The sequence below is a fragment of the Malania oleifera genome, chromosome 9 (assembly GCF_029873635.1).
Source record: "Malania oleifera isolate guangnan ecotype guangnan chromosome 9, ASM2987363v1, whole genome shotgun sequence".
NCBI classification, from domain to species: domain Eukaryota; kingdom Viridiplantae; phylum Streptophyta; class Magnoliopsida; order Santalales; family Ximeniaceae; genus Malania; species Malania oleifera.
This window is the reverse complement of record NC_080425.1, coordinates 6,179,713-6,201,276: the sequence shown is the minus strand read 5'-3', so window position 1 is coordinate 6,201,276 and position 21,564 is coordinate 6,179,713. Positions and strand designations below refer to the sequence as shown.

At 37.9% G+C, this 21,564-nt stretch overlaps 3 protein-coding genes across 3 annotated transcripts; 1 reads left to right on the top strand and 2 right to left on the bottom strand.

The window, feature by feature from the left end:
• Positions 1–647: 647 nt before the first annotated feature.
• Positions 648–3,887, bottom strand: LOC131164330 (G-type lectin S-receptor-like serine/threonine-protein kinase At2g19130). Its single transcript, XM_058121439.1, has one exon. The coding sequence runs from the start codon at positions 3,568–3,570 to the stop codon at positions 895–897; it is 2,676 nt and encodes an 891-aa protein (XP_057977422.1). The 5' UTR covers positions 3,571–3,887; the 3' UTR covers positions 648–894.
• Positions 3,888–14,449: 10,562 nt separating this feature from the next.
• Positions 14,450–16,181, bottom strand: LOC131164458 (uncharacterized). The gene is made up of 2 exons (XM_058121653.1): positions 15,467–16,181; positions 14,450–14,616 (listed from the first exon to the last, which is right to left on the bottom strand). Exons 1-2 carry the CDS (start codon positions 16,179–16,181, stop codon positions 14,450–14,452), a joined length of 882 nt encoding a protein of 293 aa, XP_057977636.1.
• A 1,420-nt stretch (positions 16,182–17,601) lies between these two features.
• On the top strand, positions 17,602–18,937 carry LOC131164329 (transcription factor MAMYB). Its single transcript, XM_058121438.1, has one exon. The coding sequence runs from the start codon at positions 17,688–17,690 to the stop codon at positions 18,666–18,668; it is 981 nt and encodes a 326-aa protein (XP_057977421.1). The 5' UTR covers positions 17,602–17,687; the 3' UTR covers positions 18,669–18,937.
• The last annotated feature ends 2,627 nt before the right edge of the window (positions 18,938–21,564 follow it).

Genomic DNA, 21,564 nt, shown 5'->3' with positions numbered 1-21,564 from the left:
TCGGGAGTTAGAAAAATTGCAGAGAAGATCTGCACGTAGTCTGGCGACGATGATCTGATCTGCTTTGTGTCAAAGGAGGTAGAGAGTCATTGGTCAGAGCCTGGAGAAGTCAGTGCTGGAGAGATCGGCAATGAAGCGTGGAACGGAAGCAACGGCGGCGACCGGGGATGGAACAAAAGCAATGGCGGCGAACAAAAAGGAACCAGCGATGGTGCAGAGAGAGAGAGAGAGAGAGGCGCAAGCGGCTTTGCGATTGGGAATCAGCGATCGGTGATTAACGTCGAAAACCTATTTAAAGGGCTAGGATTTTTTTCCCCCCTCCCATTAGAGTTTTATGCATAAGGGTTCTAATTGTTTTAGTTAGACAGTCTATATTTTTTTGAAATAAAAATTTTCAGAAGTTACGTTGTTTCTCTTTTCCCTGGGTTTAGCCTTGATAGACCATCCCCTTACCAGAGCACTTGATCTCTATTTCTTTCTTTTTTAATTCACTAATTCTCTTTTACACCAAATCCTAGGTAGGGTTTTGTTTTGCCCAAACCATTGAGCTAGACATGGAATAAGTTGCTCCATTATCAAGCTGAAACAAGTAAACAACAAAATCTCGATGGCAGAAGAAACATTACTTTGTCCACAGAGAAAAGCCATCAACAAAAACCAGATTTAATAACTTCAACAGAAGCACAGCAGGCAATTATAAGAACAAAAGCAGAACAAGAGCATCACTCTAGAGATGCTGCCTGGCAGCGCGGCTAACAAATAGAACGAAGCCGTGATCAACAACCAACAATATGATGCTAGAAAAATAGCGGCCACATAATAAAGGTACGATGCTATGATAAGAAAAACAGACAAAGGTTATTTGGCTAGATTCAAAAGTTTCCCAATGCATCCTCAACTGCCTTCTTCAAGTCTCAGCTCGGACGTGTTCACAACGTGATTCCCTATCTCAGCTGTTGATGCTTTTCTGCGTGCTTGAGATCTTTGGCTCGAGGATGACACAGCATAGAAAACCATGCTTTCTTGCTTTTCAGTAAATGCTTGAACACATCTTGGTAGTGGAGGAAGGCTCACATCCAAAATGCCCTCAAGGATCTGAACTACCCGACCCATTGAAGGCCTGTGAGTTTCATCATCTTGGATGCACCAACATGCTACTCTACAAACTCTGGACAGCTGATCTGCATCAGCTGTTCCCTCCAGCCTATGGTCTAACAAGCAAAGCACATCACCACCATCAGTGATTTGTTTTGCAGCGCAACTTGGGAAGAATTCAACTGTCGAATCTTCAGATTGCATAAAGTTTCTCCTTCCCGATATCAATTCAAAGAGCATCATGCCGTAGCTAAAGACATCAGCTTTGGCAGATACGGGTACTCCAGAAATCCACTCTGGCGCAAGGTAGCCTCTAGTACCTCTCATGGTGGTCAGTACACGGCTGAACTCCCTCCCCAGAAGCTTTGCTAGGCCAAAATCTGCTATTTTTGCGCAGAATTCAGCATCTAGAAGAATGTTTTCCGGCTTTATGTCACAGTGTATAATACAGTCTCTACACTTCTCATGAAGATAGGTCAATCCTCTAGCTGTCCCCAACAGAATTTGGTACCTTGTCCTCCATGTTAAAACCTCCGAATGCTTTTCATGAAAAAGATGGGATGCTAAAGAATGGTTTGGCATGTAATCGTAGACCAACAATCTTTTGGAACCTTCAGAGCAAAACCCACGAAGCCGAACAAGATTAACATGTTGGGTTGTTCCGATCGTACTGACTTCTGATCGGAATTGCTTCTCCCCTTGGCTGATGCTTTCTAGCTTCTTCACAGCTATGACTGTTGAATCTGGCAATATCCCCTTGAAAACAGAACCAAAACCTCCTCCCCCCAATTTTTCTGAAAATTTTTTTGTTGCATTCTGTAAATCTCTGTACTGAAAATGCACCAACAAACCATCCACTACCTTTCTTGTTCTGCCGAAACTTCTCCATTTCAACACTGCAACCAAAAGAAGGCCCAAGAGGGCTGCTGCTCCAGCAAATGAGCCGACTTCAAATTTAATTACTGTTCCCTTGCAATGCTTACTGGAGAACTCGGAAGCAGCAAGTCTGATGTGGAGCGTTTGTCCAGAAGTGGTTGTATCATCTTCTGATAGTTGCTGTAGGTTTAAGAGATTCCCCATCCAAGTCGAACACCCATCTGTGTCAAAAGCATAAGCAGTGCACGAGTTGTTGTTTAAGCATGCCAATTGGCATTCCCCGGCGCTACTAACCTGCAATAATTGCGGATTCGCAGGCAATCTCATGTTAGGCATTGGTAAAAACCAATCCTTCCCTTCATTAGAAGTGTCGTTGCTGAACTGCAAATTAGCTTTTCTTTGGCAGCCATCAGACCAAACTTTCAGTTCCCAATCTTTTTGAGAGCTTGGCGTGAAACCTGGCAAACAGCTGCAAAAATCTTCGGTCTTCTGATTGCAAGTCCCGAAAGGCCCGCAGAGGCCATATACCTCACACTGTTGTGTGGGTCGGGACCAAAACACAAACCACTGCTGGTCAGAGTCCATCCAGGTCAACTTTTGAAGAAATCCGTACGCATCCATTGCAAACATAGCTTTTAGTTTTGTGGAGTTTTTGTAACACCAAAATGTGAAATAGGTCTCATTTCCATTATCAGTATGGTTGTAACCAAATACTATGTCAGTGAACATATAGTTTGTTCTCATTTCAGGAGCAGATGCATACTTAAAACCATCCCACTTTCCACTAGCCCAATACTTCACTGACCTATTCCACGATATGATGTACTGACTGGTCATTGCTGGGTCGAGTCCTACGGAGAAGATTCCGGTGGCTGGATCTGCTGGACTTCTCCATGAAGTAAGATGCCTCATCTTTTTGGTACGCTTGTCCAATCCGACCTTCATGCCAGGCAGCATTTTATCTGTTGGATGATCAAAACTTTGCCACATTGTTTCAGATGAGTGAACCCCATCTCTCAGTTCAAGATTTCCGGTGTCAAAAAGAACTGCTTTTGTAGAATCTGAACTGGTGGGTTGGACATTTGTTGACCATACTGGGATGTGAGACTCATCGAAAAGAACCAAATTACCATTTGTGATCTTGAGTTCTGATTTGTATTTATCAGAGACAGGTTTATCCCTGTTTGCAACCCAGACTACTGTTTGGACAGAAACCTGCTTGAACCAGATGCCTATGTAGTAGTATGAAGAGTTACCTGGTTTGAAGAAACCAAGCTCAAACTCTCCACGGGCAGAGACAATGGTCTGGTCCCCAGACAGAGAGTTTCCAATGGAGATGGTATCTGCTCCATTGGAAGATTTGACTTTGGCACATATGCATAGAAAGATAACAAACAAAATTGGCCATGGAAAGTTTCCGATAACCATTAATGCTGCACATGCCAGGGGGAGACACTTGGGAGGTACACATAAAACGGGAAGAGGGAAGAGGGAAGAGAGGAAGATATATGCATGGGGAGGGAGTGGAAGACTTACATTGGGATTGGTCATGGTGTTAATCATGGCATTGGTTTGCTGCCATTTTCTATAATGGTGCATGATTAAGTCAAGTGACAGTCACTTCCACTCTTTACGTCTTATCTTCATTCTTCCTTTAATGTTTTAAGCCCACTTTGCGCGTGCTTTTTTTTTTTTTTTTTTTTTTCTCTGTACATTTTTTGACCTGTCACCCACACTTCCACGATCAGAGGTACAGGCAAGTTGATTTTATTTTGCAGGAAAGATGTCAAGGCAAGGTTGGGGCGAAGGGACAAAAATTTGTGCGAGACAAATTATAGTGGCCAAAATGAAGTGAACTTTTGCTGTATCTTCAAAATTATTGAACTTATACTATGTGTCCTTTTTTATTAAAGATTTATTTGGTGAAGCTTGAAAACAAAGGAAGAATCTCATAACTTGCAAAATATTGGAAAAAAGGAAGGAAAATATGAATTTCTTACTTTTTCATGTTTAGTTATAAGGGCAAATAAGAAAAGGCCTACTCAAGTCATAAGGCCTTGAGGAGATTTTTAAGAATCCTCTACTTTGTAGTGATAAGGAGAGGGTTATCACAGTGTATGCAGCCTTATCCTTATTTTTTAAGCGGAGAGATTGTTTCCTTAGACTTGGACTCATAAACTAGTCATAAAGAAGCAAAATTACCTGATCCAAGGCTAACAATCATCAAAGAAAATGAAAAAGAAAATAGAAAATATATTAAATCTATGAACAAAAAAATTAATTATAGATGATTTTTCTTAATTTTTAGTTATATTGGAACAAATTTTCATTTATTATGGTATTTGATATTGTTGACCTTATCGGTCATACCCTGTTTTGATTATGACAAATACTTCAGTATTTAATATCTATCAAGTTTGTGTGCAGGATAATACTAGTAAGACCATATTAATGGCATGCGGCAACTTGAAGAAAAATGAAGACCCTCGCATATTTACTTGTTGTATTTTCATATTCTAGTTTGTAATATTTAAATTCAAAAATGTCTGTAATAATCTGCATATCATGCATGTAGGACTATAAGCTCAAGATTTTAGAAAGACCTTAGTGATCGCCTTTCGGTCGACCGACGTCGGGTTTTTGGATCTAAGTCAAAAGACCTTAGGTGTAATGTCCTGAAATTTTATATCATTTTTTTTATATAAAATAAACTACAAAATCATATACTCTGATAATATATGTTATAACATCTCAGACTCCAAGTGAGTACTGAGGAAACCTTATTATATTACATACCTATGTAGCAAAAAAACATAAAATTGTCCATCCATATAAACAATACCAGAATTCTAGTAACTCATTCCAACCGTACATGCATATATACACATATTCCCTAGTATCATTTTCTCAAAAATATTGTCTCTTGTATACACTTATCCAACAAATAGGGTAGTATACTCGCCCTCTCTATTTGCAAGCTTTATCTGCTCGTCTAACTGAATCACCTGAAAAATAGTAAATCACTGGGATAAGACAATGCTTAGTAAGAGGAAATATATTATTACTAGTGTGTGGCAACTGAGTTTCATAATTAAATATTATACTGACAATATCTAAAACTGTAAAAGCTGGTAAAAGAATATATAATATAATTTGCATCTATCATAATTTAAGGTCTAACTGTATTATTTGAGTTTTCTACTTTTTCATACTTCTAGTATCATATTATATCTGTTGATATTCTGTAAATCTGTGTACATATACATAACTGAGATATTTACTATAGAAAACTATACGTCATGATTTAATCCTTCATGATGGCAACTGAGTTTCATAATTAAATATTATACTGACAATATCTAAAACTGTAAAAGCTGGTAAAAGAATATATAATATAATTTGCATCTATCATAATTTAAGGTCTAACTGTATTATTTGAGTTTTCTACTTTTTCATACTTCTAGTATCATATTATATCTGTTGATATTCTGTAAATCTGTGTACATATAAATAACTGAGATATTTACCATAGAAAACTATACGTCATGATTTAACCCCTCATGATAGGGTTGTGCGGCCCTTAGGCGGAACTTAATCCTGGTTGGCCTACCAGGTAAGTCAACTGTAACTCTACTAACCCTTAGTCCGGTCAAACTGCAACCTCTCTTAGGCACGAAACTGGTAACTATCTCGTCAAACCGACCACTTCAACCTAGTCTTTTAGGGAGTTCGCAATCCCTCCAAGTATGATTGACAAAAACCTTTTACACACTATCTAAGATCTGTGGTTGCACTCTGATCCTATAATAACAATGGTACCGTGCTTTTATAACTGAATATTTACTGAACTGATTCATCGGGGTCTAATATTATATAACACTTATATACATAATTGTCTTACTGTTTCATCATGATTCCAAAATAACCGTAACACTGAAAGCTAATCATGAATATGCTGTAATATCTATACTGTGTAAACTGTAATACCATAGTGTTACGGAAAATAACCATAACACCGGAAACTAATATGAAAATATTTTATTATCTAAGTTGTATAAATTATAATAACATTGTGTTATGGTTTCAATATTTTGAAAAATCATAGTAATCTACATATGCTATAAAATATCTATCTGTATAAATATTGTAATTCATACTCTTGTAAAATCTGATAAAACATATCGCCGTATAATATTTTAATCATATCAATCTGAAAGTTGTATTATTTCTATACTGATATGATAAGGTCTTCTAAACATATTCTTGCTTAGATACTATAAAACATAATAATTTAGAAGTTGTATATTTCTTATACTGGTCTAATACTGACTCATGTCACACAACTACATAAATAAATATCTCATATACTGCTACTGTATTTTTTGATATACAAATAATTTTTGAACAGAATACTAATCTGGAAATCAAATAATTTATTAAAAAATACTCTAACATTCCAAGCATAGCATATTTCCCTTACCTAATTGCCTATGAGGTTCTCGTCAAAATCTATTCTCATGCTCATGACGTACTATCGCCAAAATCCTGAAATAATGCATATAATCCTATTTTCAATAAATCAACTAAATTTTCTAAACCTTCATACTCATAATTTTTCTAAACTATAATTTACCTAGAGTCTTAAAAAAAAATCCATTGGGGTCCTCAAACCATGCCTGCAGGGTCCAAAACACCCTATCCCTGAAAATATAATAACTTAGTTTTATTCCAAAAAATTCCAGTAGATTCTCATATAATACTAAATTTGGACTCAAATAAACCTTCTAATACTAAAAATACCTTAATAATCTACTTATCCTAATTTTGGGATGATGCCCAAGTTGGCCTAATCAACGATCTACTCCGGTAGACTTGAAGAGAATCGTTTCAGGAGTAACGTGGCAACTTCCAATTGTCGAACTGGCAAAGAATGAAGCCGGAATTCTTGAGAAAAGGTGGGGAGGACATTTTTAGAGAGAGAGAGAGAGAGTTTGGCATATTTATGCACCTGGATTCATCGATGAGACGCGTCACCTCGTCGACGAGGTCAAGAAGGGAGTTCGTCAACGAGCTGATAACCTTCGTCAACGAACTTCAGGCCTGACTTCACCACTCTTGATACATTTTCGTTGATGAGACACGTGGCGTACGATGAATCAGTGAAGGAGTTCGTCGACGAACCCTGCTTTGTCCCCTTTTTGAATTTCTTTTCCTTCCACCTATTTTCTCTCTCTTTATTATTTAATGGCTATAAATTTTCGAGTCTCGACATTCTCCCCCCTTTATAAAATTTCATCCTCAAAATTTGCTATCTATGTTGAACACCATCCATTGAGGAAAATAAGCTACTTATTTTATTAATTACCCTCACTTATGGCGGAGGAATACCGTGATTACATAAATAGTTCTGGGAGATTACAATTATACCCATAAAAGAAAAAAAAATTTCTCTCAAAACCAAAACACTACCTACCCTATAATCTATAATACAACTATACATTCATCATTCTATACTAATTAAAATAAAACTGTCGTTACTTGAAGAATATTGATTCTTATTGTACCCCACTAAATAGGTGTTAGTATTTCTATCTGATTTCCTCCTCAAGCTCCCATGAAACTTCTTCTATGGCTTGATTCCTCCACAGGACTTGTACTAACTGAATTTTCTTTGTGCGCAAATCCTATTCCTTCTTGTCTAAAATTTGCACTAGTGCTTCCTCATTCACCAGTGAATCCCTAAGCTCCATCTCTACATAACTGATCACATGAGATGGGTCTAGGACATATTTCCTCAGCATGGAAACATGAAATACGTTGTGTATTAAGACAGAGTTGGTGGTAAAGTTAGCCTGTAGGCAACTGACCCCACTCTTTCAAGTATCTTAAATGAGCCAATGTACCTAGGGTTTAGTTTACCCTTCTTCCCAAATCTCAAAACTCTTCTCAGTGGAACTACATTCAAAAATACCCGATCTCCCATGTCAAACTCTAATCCTCGGTGGCAAGTATCTTCATAACTTTTCTGACAACTCTGAACTGCACTAATTTTGTCTTTAATAAGTCGAATGTATCGTACGCCTACTGCACCAACCCTGGTCCCAAAACTCGCTTTTCTCCCACTTCATCCCAGTATAATGGAGAATGACACCTCCTACCATATAAAGCCTTGTACGATATCATCCTAATGCTGGCATGATAGCTATTATTGTACGCAAACTCGACAAGTGGCAAATACTAGGTCTAACCACCCCCGAAATCCAGCACACATGCATGTAGCATATCCTCAAGTATTTGTATTATCCTCTCTGTCTGCCCATCTGTCTGAGAATGAAAAGCGGCGCTGAATGCTAACTAAAATTAGGAATAGATTCCTAAGAGGGGGGTGAATTGGGATTTTAAAATTTTATTTCCCTTTTAATTCTTTTGTTTTATTACTTCAATTAATACTTAAACGTAACCACAAGATTAATAAACTCAACCAATGAACAAGATAATTAACCACTCAATCAATAATAAGAAAATTTGTTGTACTAGTATAAGCTTTGTGTTAAATAAAATCTTATGCACAATTCCTCCCAATATTTAGCTTTTAAACAAACTTCCAAATTAATAAGTTAAGAATGATTATCCAACGTAGTCCCTTTCGGTTTTCGCAATCAATGTTGATCAATCGAAAACAAATTATCTTCCGATCTATTTAACAACCAAATACTTGAGAGTTTTTCAATTTTAGAACAACCACACAGATTGTAAATATTACTGAAAAAATAAAGAGCAGGGAAAAGAAAGAATAACACGAGACTTTTATGAGGTTCGGCTTCAGCACAGCCTACGTCCTCGCCCTTGGCAAAACCTACCAAAGGATTCCACTATTTGCAGTTCCTTTACCAGGTGGAACAATCACCGATTACAACCACTCCTTTATTAAGGCTAGAGCCCTCTTTCTCCAAACAATATACCCTCATTTGGTCAACGATCCAACAACTTAGAATCATCCAAAATGTACAAGAAAAACAATAAGAAGATTGTGTACAAAGAATGTTCACACAAAGAGCAAGTTAGTACAATTCAAAACTATGTACTTCAAAAGTTTAAATATCAAGAATGAAATACACTTTTGAAGCTTAACAAAGATTTCACCAAACTCCCTTTTCTCCAGATGAGAAATTAGCAATATAACTTTAGGGATTGATGATCAAGAATCTCAGAATTTTGCAAGAGATGAACAAGATGAAACTTTGAAAGCAAGAGAGCTTATGAGAGATTTTCAAGACTTGGTGTATTTTGATTTAGAAAATCATGTATTTATAGGCATTCAGATGAGTTTCCTTGTTGCTAAAGTTTCCTTGAAGTATTTCCAAGTTTTTAGAAAGTTTGGAGCCCAAGCAACTGATATTTAGAATATTAAATTTTTTTAAAAAAAATTTGCCCGTTGAATAGTGTTCAGATGGCTGAACACTCGAGTTCAGTCATCTGAAGTTCCCAAGTCCTTAAAAAAAATTAACTGGACACAGGGTCAGACAACCGAAGAGGAGGTTCAGATGATAGAAGAGTCGGGTTCAGACGACCGAAGTCCAAGTTCAGTCATCTGAACTGCTACTGCCTGTTGCTGTTTCTTCCTAGAAAATCTTCAATCGTCTGAACTTATTCTTCAAACATCTGAAGATATTCTTCAATCATCTAAAGTTGAAGTTCAGTCATCTGAATTGACTTCTTTTCTGATTTTTGTGTTAAAAACTGATTTGCTCTCTTTCTTTTAAACTTTATAAAACTTATTCCGGGATTTTTGGAAAATCTCTAAGTCCACATAATCCCTAAGAAAGCTTCAAAAGATATTTCAATAAATATTTAACCCTTGAAGTACTTACATTGGTTTTCCTAAGAATCTTATTTGCTAATCTTTTGAAATCATCCATTCCCCTGTTGCCTCCTTCTGTTCCTGTTTTCATTCCCTTTCTTTTTATTATTTGAATACCATTATTCTTCGGGTCGTTACATCCTAAAATGTTTGAATTCTTGGGGTGAGACACCTCTTAGTAAGTGGGAATAAGTTAATATCAATGTGTGTTATATGAGTTTTATATAATCAAAACATAGCTATTAATTCAACTGTAATTGTAAAGGCATCTCTATATATATCTATATAACTCATAAATATGTCATTTCAAATACATAATTTCTATTTGAACATACTTTTGATTATGATAAATAATTATGCTCTCACAAATCTATGTATATATATATATATATATCTATGAAAACTTCCCCAGATGGATAATTGTATTCATGAATTAACCTCGTATGATCGGGTTGTGCAGCTCGTAGGCTGGACTTAATCGTGGCTAGCCTACTAGGTTAAGTCAAATTGTATCTGTATCTGTAACTATAACTATGAGTACGATTGGCCTATCTAGTCTGGTCCGAACTCTAGGGGAATCCTCTACTCATCTCTGGCCTAATCGACTGATTACCAACACTTTATCTGAAAGTGTGGCTGCACTACTATGACTATATAGCAACAGTACCATTCTCTCTGTAAATCTCTGGTCCATCAGGGTTCTAATACTATATAATACTATTTATACATATTACTGTGTTACCATGATTCTGTATAAACTATAATACCATGGTTCTGTATAAATCTATAATATCATGGTTCTATATAAATATGTAATATCATGGTTCTGTATAAATTATAATATCATGGTTTTGTATAAATTTGTAACATCATGGTTCTGTATAAGTCTATAATATCATGGTTCTGTATAATACTGTAATACTATGAATCTGTATAAAATTGTATATCATGGTTCTGTATAATATTGTAATACTATGAATTTGTATAAAACTGTATGTCAACTCTATATTTAAAACTATCATTTCTCATGCCACACGATTTAAGCGATATTCATAATATAACAATCTGTATGAGAAAAACTGTATTTTCCCTACTATATGAGATAAACTATAAGTCTCTACTGTAAAATAATAATATACTCATCTCTGGGGCTTATCTGAATCCCAAATACCAAGCTTTTCCCAAAATACGTACATATATGTAAAACTATAATTTCCATACCCATAACTTTCATACTTTATAATCGTGTAATCGCATGCTATATTTTAATCAGTACAATTTTCAAAAATAACTTACGTAACTTATTCCCCTTACTTGTTTCCTGGAGTTATTCCTGCAAGGAACCCAAAACTATGCCTGCGGCGCTCACACAAACCTGTATCCATATTCCCTAACTCAATCAGCTCAACCCTATAATATTTACCATTTTAATACTCTTAAGACCCACATATTCCAATAATTAATTAAACCTGAAAAACAACTTTCTTACCCCAGGTTTGAAGTGGTGCTTGGGAAGCCTGAACAGCAAAATCACTCCGGCTAAATAGCAGAGAATCATAGCACAGATCCTGAAATCACGTTAATCCTTCCATTTGGGCTGAATCCAAGTGAAAATTGAAGAAAGAGAGAGTATGTAAGCCGCAGCCCTAAGAGAGAGAAAGGAGAGAGTTTAATTTTTTTTAACATAAAAAATGATCTTTACCCTTATATAGGCTGCTGGTGCAAGGGAAACCGTCGACGATTTGGCCTTTTTAACCAAATCATCTCTACTATTTTACCTTTACCTAGCCGAAGTAACTCAAAACCGTGGATGGTTTTCCTAGGCTTGACAAAACCGTCGACAATTTGGCACTTAAATTGCTCTTAGTTGTTGTAATCATCAACGATTTTCTGAGATAGCCTCAAACTGTCAACGATTTGGACCTGTGCCAAACCAACTCCTTCATTTCCTTTATTATTTCATTAATTATTATTTTTCGAGTCTCTACATGTCTCACCTCGTTAATATTTCAACATTTCAGGATCACTAGGTAACCAAACCTAGGAGCTCAAGACAACGTGTAGATATTACAGATAGGGTAAATGTTAGCCTGGATCTGTCTATATAAATGTTTAGAGTTTTGGATTATAGTTCTGTCTAAGGAGATGGTATAATAATGGTTGAGAGGTAGTTCTCTGGTATGTACAGTTATGGATAGGTCTATTTTTTCTTCTACAGGTAGTGAATGGGCAGATGTAATATTTATATTATCATGTATATATGTGTTATGATTAAAGTGAAGAAAAAAAATGGGAATGTAAATGTATGGTATTAGAGATGTCACGATGATGTGTTATTATGAATATTATTATTATATCAGCAAATTTTTCTGGGCATTACAATTGAGTTCTAGGAAATTAATCTTATGTTATGTGAAATATATTCCTAAACTCCTCATTGAGCTTAAATGATTAATCATTTTCAAATGTTAAACTAAATTTAAGGAATTCATAAGCTCATCCCCTTGGTAGAAAATATTAGCTTAAATCCAAGAATGAAGTGTCAAAGTCATGTTTATTAGAATTGTTGCCTTGGCTAAGTTTTTTGAAGAAAATTGAAAGTATATGATAGTATTGCTTAGGCTACATAACTAAGGGGGAGTAGAATATTCAAAAGAATTCATTTTTATAAGCAATTATTTGTATTGTGCTTAATTTTTTTAAAAAATTGTAGCTTAATTTATATTGGATGTTTTTCAAGAACTAAATGCCACTATCCATTGCTTGCTAAATGTTATACTATTTGATGGGTAGTTTATATTTACTGATCTGCTTGCTTGATTTGAATGCCTTTCTTGTGAAATGCATGCTAGCAATTAACTAGGGCTTTACATGTTGATTTTGAATGATAACATATAGACACTCATGCTAGCTAGTTAACCGAAATCATGACTTCATAAGACTTATTTTAAATTCTAATATCTTTTACAAATTTTATACAGTTTCAAAGTAGTGACCATATTCCACTTAGTATCCTAATCTTTTGAGGTCTCGCAGTTTACTACATGCTGATAGAACTTTATAAATATCTATATAGAGAATTGCATGCAAAATATTTGAATAAGTTGTGCATATTAAATCTTGAGTGCTATGGACTAAATTAAAAGACATGTGCACTTTTCATGAAATTCTCCTAGGATGCTCTAAATTATGCATATTCTATGTTCCTAAGATAGCCTAAGTTCATGGACACCATTTGGTCCAAATCTTTGGATTATGAACTTCATGTAGGACCCAAATGGTTAATCAGACTATTTTTAATTCAAAATCATATGCCTTGATTAAGGTCCATAAACTTGGAAAATATGCATGACATTGGGGTAGCTTTCATTTGTCACACGCTCATTGAATTCTTTTTAAGTCGTGTTACCTTCTTGAACCCCAACTGCATAGGTATTGCATTAAGTATAGCTAGCGTTGACTGGCTAACATGGTTTTAAATCAAAATGCAATATGTCATGCTTATGTGCTAAATGCTTATATTTGTTGCATGCTGAAAAATTTTGTAGGATGAATATATGATAAATGAGCTTAAATGAACAACATCCTTGAATTGAACTTGCATTCATGTGTGCATGCAAATAAATAGGGGAGTGGAGCCCCATCATTAGAGAATAAAATAGAGCTTCATTGTAGCATATGCATCATTGTTTTTTTATTTTTGAGTCCTAAGTTTTATGAAATCCATGAACATCATATCCATTAAACTGAACTTTCCAAGCTATCGAGCTGCTCTTCATGGTGATTCTTGCTAAGCTACCGAACTGCTCTTCATTTGGAATTCTTACCGAGCTATCAAGTTACTTTTCGTAGGCATTCTTACCGAGCTACCGAGCTGCTCTTCATGGTGATTCTTACCAAGCTGCGAAGCTGTTCTTCATTTGGAATTATGTCGAGCTGCTGAACTGCTCTTCGTGGGCATTCTTTCCGAGGTGCTCTTCATGAGCATTCTTGTTGAGCTGCTCTTCATGGGCATTCTTGCCGAACTGCTCTACATTGGCATTCTTGTTAAGCTACTTTACATGGGCATTCTTGCCAAGCCGCTCTTCAAGCGCATTCTTGTCAAGCCGCTCTTCAAGCACATTCTTGCCGAGCCGCTCTTTATGGGCATTCTTGTCGAACCGCTCTTCATGGGCATTCTTGCCGAGCTACCAAATTGCTCTTCATGGGCATTTTTACCGTGCTGTTGAGCTGCTCTTCATTTGGAATTCTTGCAGAACTACCGAGCTACTCTTCGTGGGCATTCTTGCCAAGCTGCTCTTCGTGAGCATTCTTACCAAGCTGCTCTTCATGGACATTCTTGTTGAGTTGCTCTACATTGGCATTCTTACTGAGCTGCTCTACATGGGCATTCTTGCTGAGCTGCTCTACATAGGCATTCTTGCTGAGCTGCTCTACATGGGCATTCTTGCCAAGCCTCTCTTCATGCGCATTCTTGCCGAGCTGCTCTTCATGGACATTCTTGCTGAGCTGCTCTACATGGGCATTCTTGTCGAGCCTCTCTTCATGCGCATTCTTGCCGAGCTGCTCTTCATGGGCAATCTTGCTTAAATGCTCTTCATGGGCATTCTTGCCGACCTACTCTATATGGGCGTTCTTACCGAGTTGCTCTACATGGGGATTCTTGCCGAGCCGCTCTTTATGTGTATTCTTGCCGATCCGCTCTTCATGAGCATTCTCACCGAGCTGTTCTTCATACGTATTCTTGTCAAGCCGCTCTTCATGGGCATTCTTTCCGAGATGCTCTATAAGGGCATTATTTCTTAACTACTGAGCGACTTTTGTAGTGGCATTTTTACTGAGCTGCCCATAGTGGGGCATTCCTACTGAACTATCGTTCATGGGGAATTCTCGCCAAACGGCTTTTTTGGCCTCACGAGTGTTGCACGTCATTTGGGCCGATTTATCCTAATAAGTTGTGCTCATTTGTTGGGCAATCTTCTGGTCTCACAACCGTTGCTCATCAGTTGGGCTGATTTTGCCTAATGAGTTGTGCTCATTTATTGGGCAGTCTTCTGGCCTCACGTGCGTAGCTCGTCAGTTGGGCTGATTTTGCCTAATGAGCTGTGCTCATTTGTTGGGCAATCTTTTAGCCTTATGAGCATTGCTCGTCAGTTGGGTTAATTTTGCCTGATGAGTTGTGCTCATTTGTGGGACAATCTTCTGGCCTCATGAGCCTTACTTGTTAGTTGGGCCGATTTTGCCTAATGAGTTGTGCTCATTTGTGGGGCAATCTTCTGGCCTCACAAGTGTTGCTCGTCAATTTAGCCGATTTTGTCTAATGAGTTGTGCTTATTTGTTAGGCAGTTTTCTTGCCTCACGAGCGTTGCTCGTCAATTGGGCCAATTTTCTTTTACCTAATAAGTTATGCTCATCTTTTGTGTTGAAATTGAGTAACGTGACAAAGAATGCACTTATAGATATGTACGCAAAGTTTGATAATTTAATAGAGAGGCACACAAAATGTTCGAAGATATGATTGACAGAGGTGCAATTTTATGAAGCAATCTCCTTTCTAGGTATGCTAGATTAGGTCAGAGCCCCCTGGGGCATTGGTTCACAAGACGTTTAGGGGAGTGTAGGACTAGAACTTACTTGTATGTCCTAACCCCTTAGGGCTGCTCTGCTGCTTGTTACTCTCTTGCTTCTTCCCTATTTTAGAGTCCTCCCCTATATCCCTCGAGCTCTTTCTTTTTAAATCAACTTGATCTCTCCTTGTGTCCATTACTTCTTCTAGATTGATATAATTCTGTGCTCGTGCCATTAGTTCCCCCATGTCAACTAGAGGCCTTTTCCCTAAGGAGTACAAGAAGTTCCCAGGTTGGAGGGTCGTGGTTAAGGCTGTCAATACTACCCCATGATCCAAGTTGCGAATCTCTGAAGTAGCAGCGACAAAGCGATGTATGAATTTTTTAAACGTTTTCCTTTCTCCTTGGACCAGGTTCAATAGATGAGCTGAGGTCTTTGCCATCCTACGGCGGCTGATGAAGTATCTGGCAAATTGTTCCATCTTAGAGAAGGATTTGATGGATCCGAGTTTTAGGGTTCGATACCATGCCCTGGCATTCCCTTTAAGGGTGGCGATAAACAGACGACACATGATAGCATCTGGTGCGCCTTGCAGTTGCATTAATACCTTAAAGGTATCCAAGTGAACAACCAGGTCGGTTGAGCCTTCATATCTTTCTAAGTTAGGCATTTTGAACTTACTTGGCAATGGGACCTCCATCACTTCTTTGATGAAGGGTGGATCCGAAGACTTCAACAAGGTCTCCCTGCAAGACGAGTTGGAACGAGCCTCCTTCATCATCTTTTCTATTTGGTCAATCTTCTTGATCCTCTCTTCCAGCTCATTCGATCATTGTTCATTGACTCCCACACTATTCGCGTCCTCCACTTTCTTTATGGGGTTGATTTTTACATTATTCTCCTTCGGGTCTTCCGCTTTCTTCTGTGAGACAGGATCAACGAGCTACTGGCAGGGTGCCAGTTCTCCATGACTCATTTGCTGTAAGAGCATGTTGAACATGTCATTCATCTTCTTCTATGAGGCTTCCATTCTCCTTTGGAAGATAAGGAATTCCTCCCTTGTCACTCCCAAACAGTCTCTGGGTGCAGAATGAACAGACTGGGGTGATTGATCACCCGCAGTAGGGTCGGACCTGAAATTGGTGGTTGTTGTCATGATGCAGGGATTGAGGATCGAAAATTTAAAACCTTTCAGAAGCATTCCCACATACGGCGCCAACTGTTGCTGCCAAAAATGTCGATTTGATCTATGGCGAGCTTTCTGATCCCGATCACCTGAAAAGGACGAAAACAAACGCGACTTGGAAGACCCGGGGTGTATTTCGAGGGTTCTCTCCGATGCCTAAATAAGGGAGTGATTTTAGAGAGGTTGTAAACAACAATGAAATTGAGTTAGAATGAGATACTTTAGCCTCTCCACAGTACCCATTTTATACTGGTTATGTTTAACCCCGATAGATCTGTCATTTATAGTGTGAGCGTGGATCACTCTGGTCAATATATGACCGGCGTCAATGGCTCTGATCGAGCGATTGACCTTGTAGGTCATTTTTCCTATTAATGCTGGACACATGTCTTCTTTTTAGGATAGGTGATATATATGGGGTATGTCAGTAATGATGTTTAATAGAGCCTCAAACCCTTGGGACATGGCTTCGGCGCAATATTAATATCTTCCGAAGAAAGATACAACCCAATGATGGCTAACTACTTTTTCGCTGCACTAATAACATAGATGAGTATGAAGCCTGTCTTGTAAGGCTACAAACAGTCATACACCACCGAAAAATCTAAAAGTTGAAAATGAAAGGAGATTAGCATTGGTGATTTACCAATTTAAGGGGGAGTGGGAAACTTGGGACCCTAAGCTAGTTCCTTATCAATGGTAGCTTTTACTTGGTTGGTTCTTTGTTTAGCTTGAGGATGCCCAGTGTACTTGTAATTATTTATCTTGATCAATTATATTTTTACCCTTTGATAAAAAAAAAATGGTACATCTCGACGATAAAGAAAAAGTTTTAAGGAAATCGAGACAAACCTGACCAAGGTTCAAAAATTGAAACAAACTAACAAATTGAATTCTGAAAATAAGCTTGTTCAAAAATCGAAAGTAATTGAACTTTATACTTGACCCGTCTTCAGCCTCCGTGCGCTGAACCGGGTCTACGCACCAGGAGGCCGGGAGGTTTTAGACCGGGTCTCCACTTGACCCGCCGTAACACGCACAAGTCGTCTCTCCCTCTCCACCTCATCCTCTCGCCCTCTCCCTCCCTCTCTCTCTCTAGCCATGGAATTCCTAGATGAAGAACCCAGACCAAGGTTCTTCTTCCAATCTCGCGCCACTCCTTCTTCTTCGCTCGCTTCTCCACAAACCCATCAACTTAGCAAACCATTTGCACTTTTCTGCTTCGCCCTCTCCATTTCTCTCTTCCTTCTCGCTCTCTTCTTCCTCCAATCTCAAACCCTCCAATTCCTCATCCTCTGGTCCGCATCCTCCCTCCTCCTCGCCCCTTTTGCCCCGGATTCCCTGACCGGCGGCGACATTCGCGTCGGCCAAGGCCCAATCGTCGAATTCACCCACCAAGATGAAAAGATCGTGCTCGACGATTCCAACAAAAAGGTACACAATCGGAAATCAAGGCCTCGCAGATCCGACGATGTGGTGTCTGGTCCCGATTATATGGTTGGTAGTGTTAATGGGCCTGCGAAAGAAGAGAAGAAAAATTTGTCCCCTGATGAGAATCGTAATGGTAATGTTAATGAAAGTGGTAGCAATGCTGCAGATTGGGTTGAAGAAGAGAAAGAATGGAATGATGAGGATTTTGAGCTCCTCAAGAAGCAGATGATGAAGCATCCGGTGGGGAAGGCTAGGAGGTGGGAGATTATTGCGGAGGCGTTCAGGGGAAGGCATAAGGTGGAGAGTGTGATTAAAACGGCGAAGGCTCTGGGGGAGAAGAGAGCAGGCGGGGGCGATTCATATGCAGAATTTTTGAAGAATCGAAAGCCGCTGAATAAGAGAATTGAGGGTGGGAATGTCAGGTTAGTGGAGAATGGGGGGAGCAAGGGAGAGAGTGGCGGTGAGGGGAGCTGGTGTTCTGGTGAGGATATTGCTCTGCTCAATGCTTTGAAGGCATTTCCGAAGGATGCCTCAATGAGGTGGGAGAATATTGCAGCAGCTGTTCCTGGAAGGTCTAAGGCTGCTTGTATGAAGAGAGTTTCTGAATTGAAGAAGGATTTTCGGAGCTCAAAAGCTTCCAGTGAGGCTTAGGTAAAGGCTTCCACATTGTTGGATTTTTTCCTGCTTTGGTATGTGGTGCTGTGTCAGTGCATGTTTACAGAATTTTAGTTTTCTTTCAAATTTGTATTTGTTTCATACCAAGGTCGGTGCCCATTTGTTCTAGTTTTGGAATCAAGTCCATTAGGACGGGTGCATTGATGTCTAAAGTTGTACTGTCAATGGTGTAGACATATCAATTAACTTGTGAGACGATGATTTATAGCAATAAACCATGCTACTTACAATATGATTAAGATAAATCTATCCCTTGAATGATATGTTCTTTTTTGCCTTTTTCTCCTCAAAATTAAATAAAACAAATATTACATCCAATGCTGAATTTATAAAGTTAATTTTTTATTTTTTATTTTTTTATGTAAGATGCCTGCTAGATGAGATTCAAGTGAACAGTGAAAGGAAAAGAGCCTTAACCTTGATCCCTCTAACCTTTTTGGGTTCTGTGGAGGGAGAGAAACATACTTGCCTTTGAAAGAGCAGCTATGTCTGTTGTTAGTCTCAAAGATAGATGGCTTACAACTCTTAGTAGCTGGTTTAATGGATTGTATATGTTGAATGCTTGCACAATTCTTTACTCTGTTACACAACTGATATATCACTTTTTTGGTTTCTATCAGTCTCTTTTTGCTTGTGTCTGGGTGGCACTCCCTTGGTTCCCGTTGATACACTATCTCTTAAATGATAAAAATAAATTTAAAAAAAAAAAAATTGTTGTCGGCTAGATGAGTTGTTAGTGTCTTTGGATGAGTTTAATTTTCTTGTCTATACAAGAAAAAAACTATTTTGTGCCTTTGTAATTGCTAAAATTGGCTAACTGCATGTACAGTATGTATGTAGAAAGTATTTTATACTTTTACCGACATGTGCAGTCTCAATGTTATCATAGTATAATAATTTTTTTAATAAAATGAGTGCTGACATGAAAGAAAAGCATTAAGCAGTTTAGCTTGTTTAACTTTTATGGTATTCATGAGTAAATATTTTTAGATAAAATAACAAACATTCTTGTTTGTTGAGGTACGTTTAAGTTTCTTAAAGGGATACTTTGGTGCAAATAGATTAGTTAGCTTGGTAGAGGACAACAGTGTGTTCTACCCACAGCAGCATTACATATCACCGATTGGCATAGAGATTGGTAGTCACAATCTGTTTTTCCGGACATTACTTACTAGAAAAATATTTGTAACTTAATGAAATATTTGGTTGGGGAGCTTTAAGATGAATCACGCTTTATAAAATGTTGAGGGTAGTTGAGAAATAAACATTGATTGCACAAAACAAGATGGGTTCATTGGCAAGAAATCCCCCAGAATATGGGCGCTACCCAAGCTTCACCAAAGCAAGAGAAAAAGAACATTCTGAAGGTCACCTGGTCACCAAAGCAAGAGAAAAAGAACATTCTGAAGGTGGTTTTACATCCAACAATGAAGAAGTGAGGTTTTGGGATTTTGGAAAGAGCAAGAATGGAACAGATGTGTAGCGTTGCACAATTTTTTGCTACACTGTAGACCCTTTGGCTCAAGAAGAATGCGAGAATTCAACCCCTCCTAGCTTGTTATGGGATAGAGTGGTGTTTTGGTGTCCTTGTGGTCTCTTTCTTTTGTTTTTTCTTTTATTTTATTTATTTTTTTCTTTATTTTGGTGTTGGGAAGGGGGGGAGGGGGGTTGCTTTCCCAACTTCAAAGGGATTGAAGGGTAGCTTTAGTGTGGATTGATTCTTTTTTGTATTTTTTTACATTGTTTCTTGGAGATCAACTCGTCCTCCTTTCTTTGTAGCTCATGTTGTTCTTTTCTTAATATAATTTTTTCTTATCGAAGAAAAAAAAGTAAGGAACACAGATGTGAGATGACCACACCAACTAAAACATTTCAAGCCAGAGATGTTAGAAGCATAGGCAAAAGGCACAAAAGGAGAAATCTGTGGCTAATTCTAAATTCTTGGGGTAAGCACTTATTGGTTTGAGGTTTGATGCTTTGATTGCTAAGAAAGAGGTGGTATTGATTTCAAAACCAGATACTCCAGATATTTCAAGAAAAGGAGTGGTGATCCACAAAAAATCTTTAAATCCTTTTTATTTTATTTATTTATTTATTTTTTTTTAAGTTTGTCTTCACTATAAAATTGTATTTTCTTGAATTCTCTTAGTAAAGCCCCTTTTCTCGTGGAGAGGTGGGCAATGGGCATTGAAAATTTGAACACCAGCATGTTGGACAGCTTACATCTCAGCCTTTGGTATGGCCATATTTACATGGAACAGGAGCAAGAGCTAGAGTGAGTGTCAATGTGGTGTGGGGTGGCATGTAGATGCAGGAATTTCATAGGTTAAAAGCGCCTAGAAAACTTGTGTTAAGAAATATGTCTAACATATAAACATTATTGAGCACAGACAATATTTTTCATGTAACGATGTCTTAAGAAGTTGCAAAATTACATTTTAACTTCATAAATACTTAATAGAAAATAATGAACTCTCAGGCGTATGATCTGCAAAAAATTGTTGGGGCTTATAAGGATGTGAGTGAGGTTCTATCGAGGTTATGTGTATGGAACATAGACTCTAGGTTTTTCAATGGAAGTGTCACTTAGGAAGGGGGTTTGTGGAACTAAGGGCATCGCTCTTTTATTACTTTTTATGGTCGAGGACAATATGGTTTGTGTGGATTATGTTAGTCTTTGCTACATCACGTGTTTGTTCTCATTAAACCCTATGTGAAGCAGCTTTAATGTGTAGTTCCAAATTAATCCCATTTGTTGGCATGCTCTTCTGGTGAGAATTTGTGTTTTCTTGGTAATTTTATTGAAGCTTGGATGGATGGAGTTTAGGTTCATATGGAGTGAGTATCAATGTGGTGTGGGGTGGCATGTAGA

What these genes read in the sequence shown, in the direction of transcription:
- LOC131164330 (XM_058121439.1), bottom strand. Translation starts at nt 3,570, where the DNA reads ATGCACCATTATAGAAAATGGCAGCAAACCAATGCCATGATTAACACC.
- LOC131164458 (XM_058121653.1), bottom strand. Translation starts at nt 16,181, where the DNA reads ATGATGAAGGAGGCTCGTTCCAACTCGTCTTGCAGGGAGACCTTGTTG. An exon ending in TAAGGGGTTAGGACATACAA is followed by an intron (nt 14,617 to 15,466) that starts GTAAGTTCTAGT and finishes ATGCCCTTATAG; the next exon opens with AGCATCTCGGAAAGAATGCC.
- LOC131164329 (XM_058121438.1), top strand. Translation starts at nt 17,688, where the DNA reads ATGGAATTCCTAGATGAAGAACCCAGACCAAGGTTCTTCTTCCAATCT.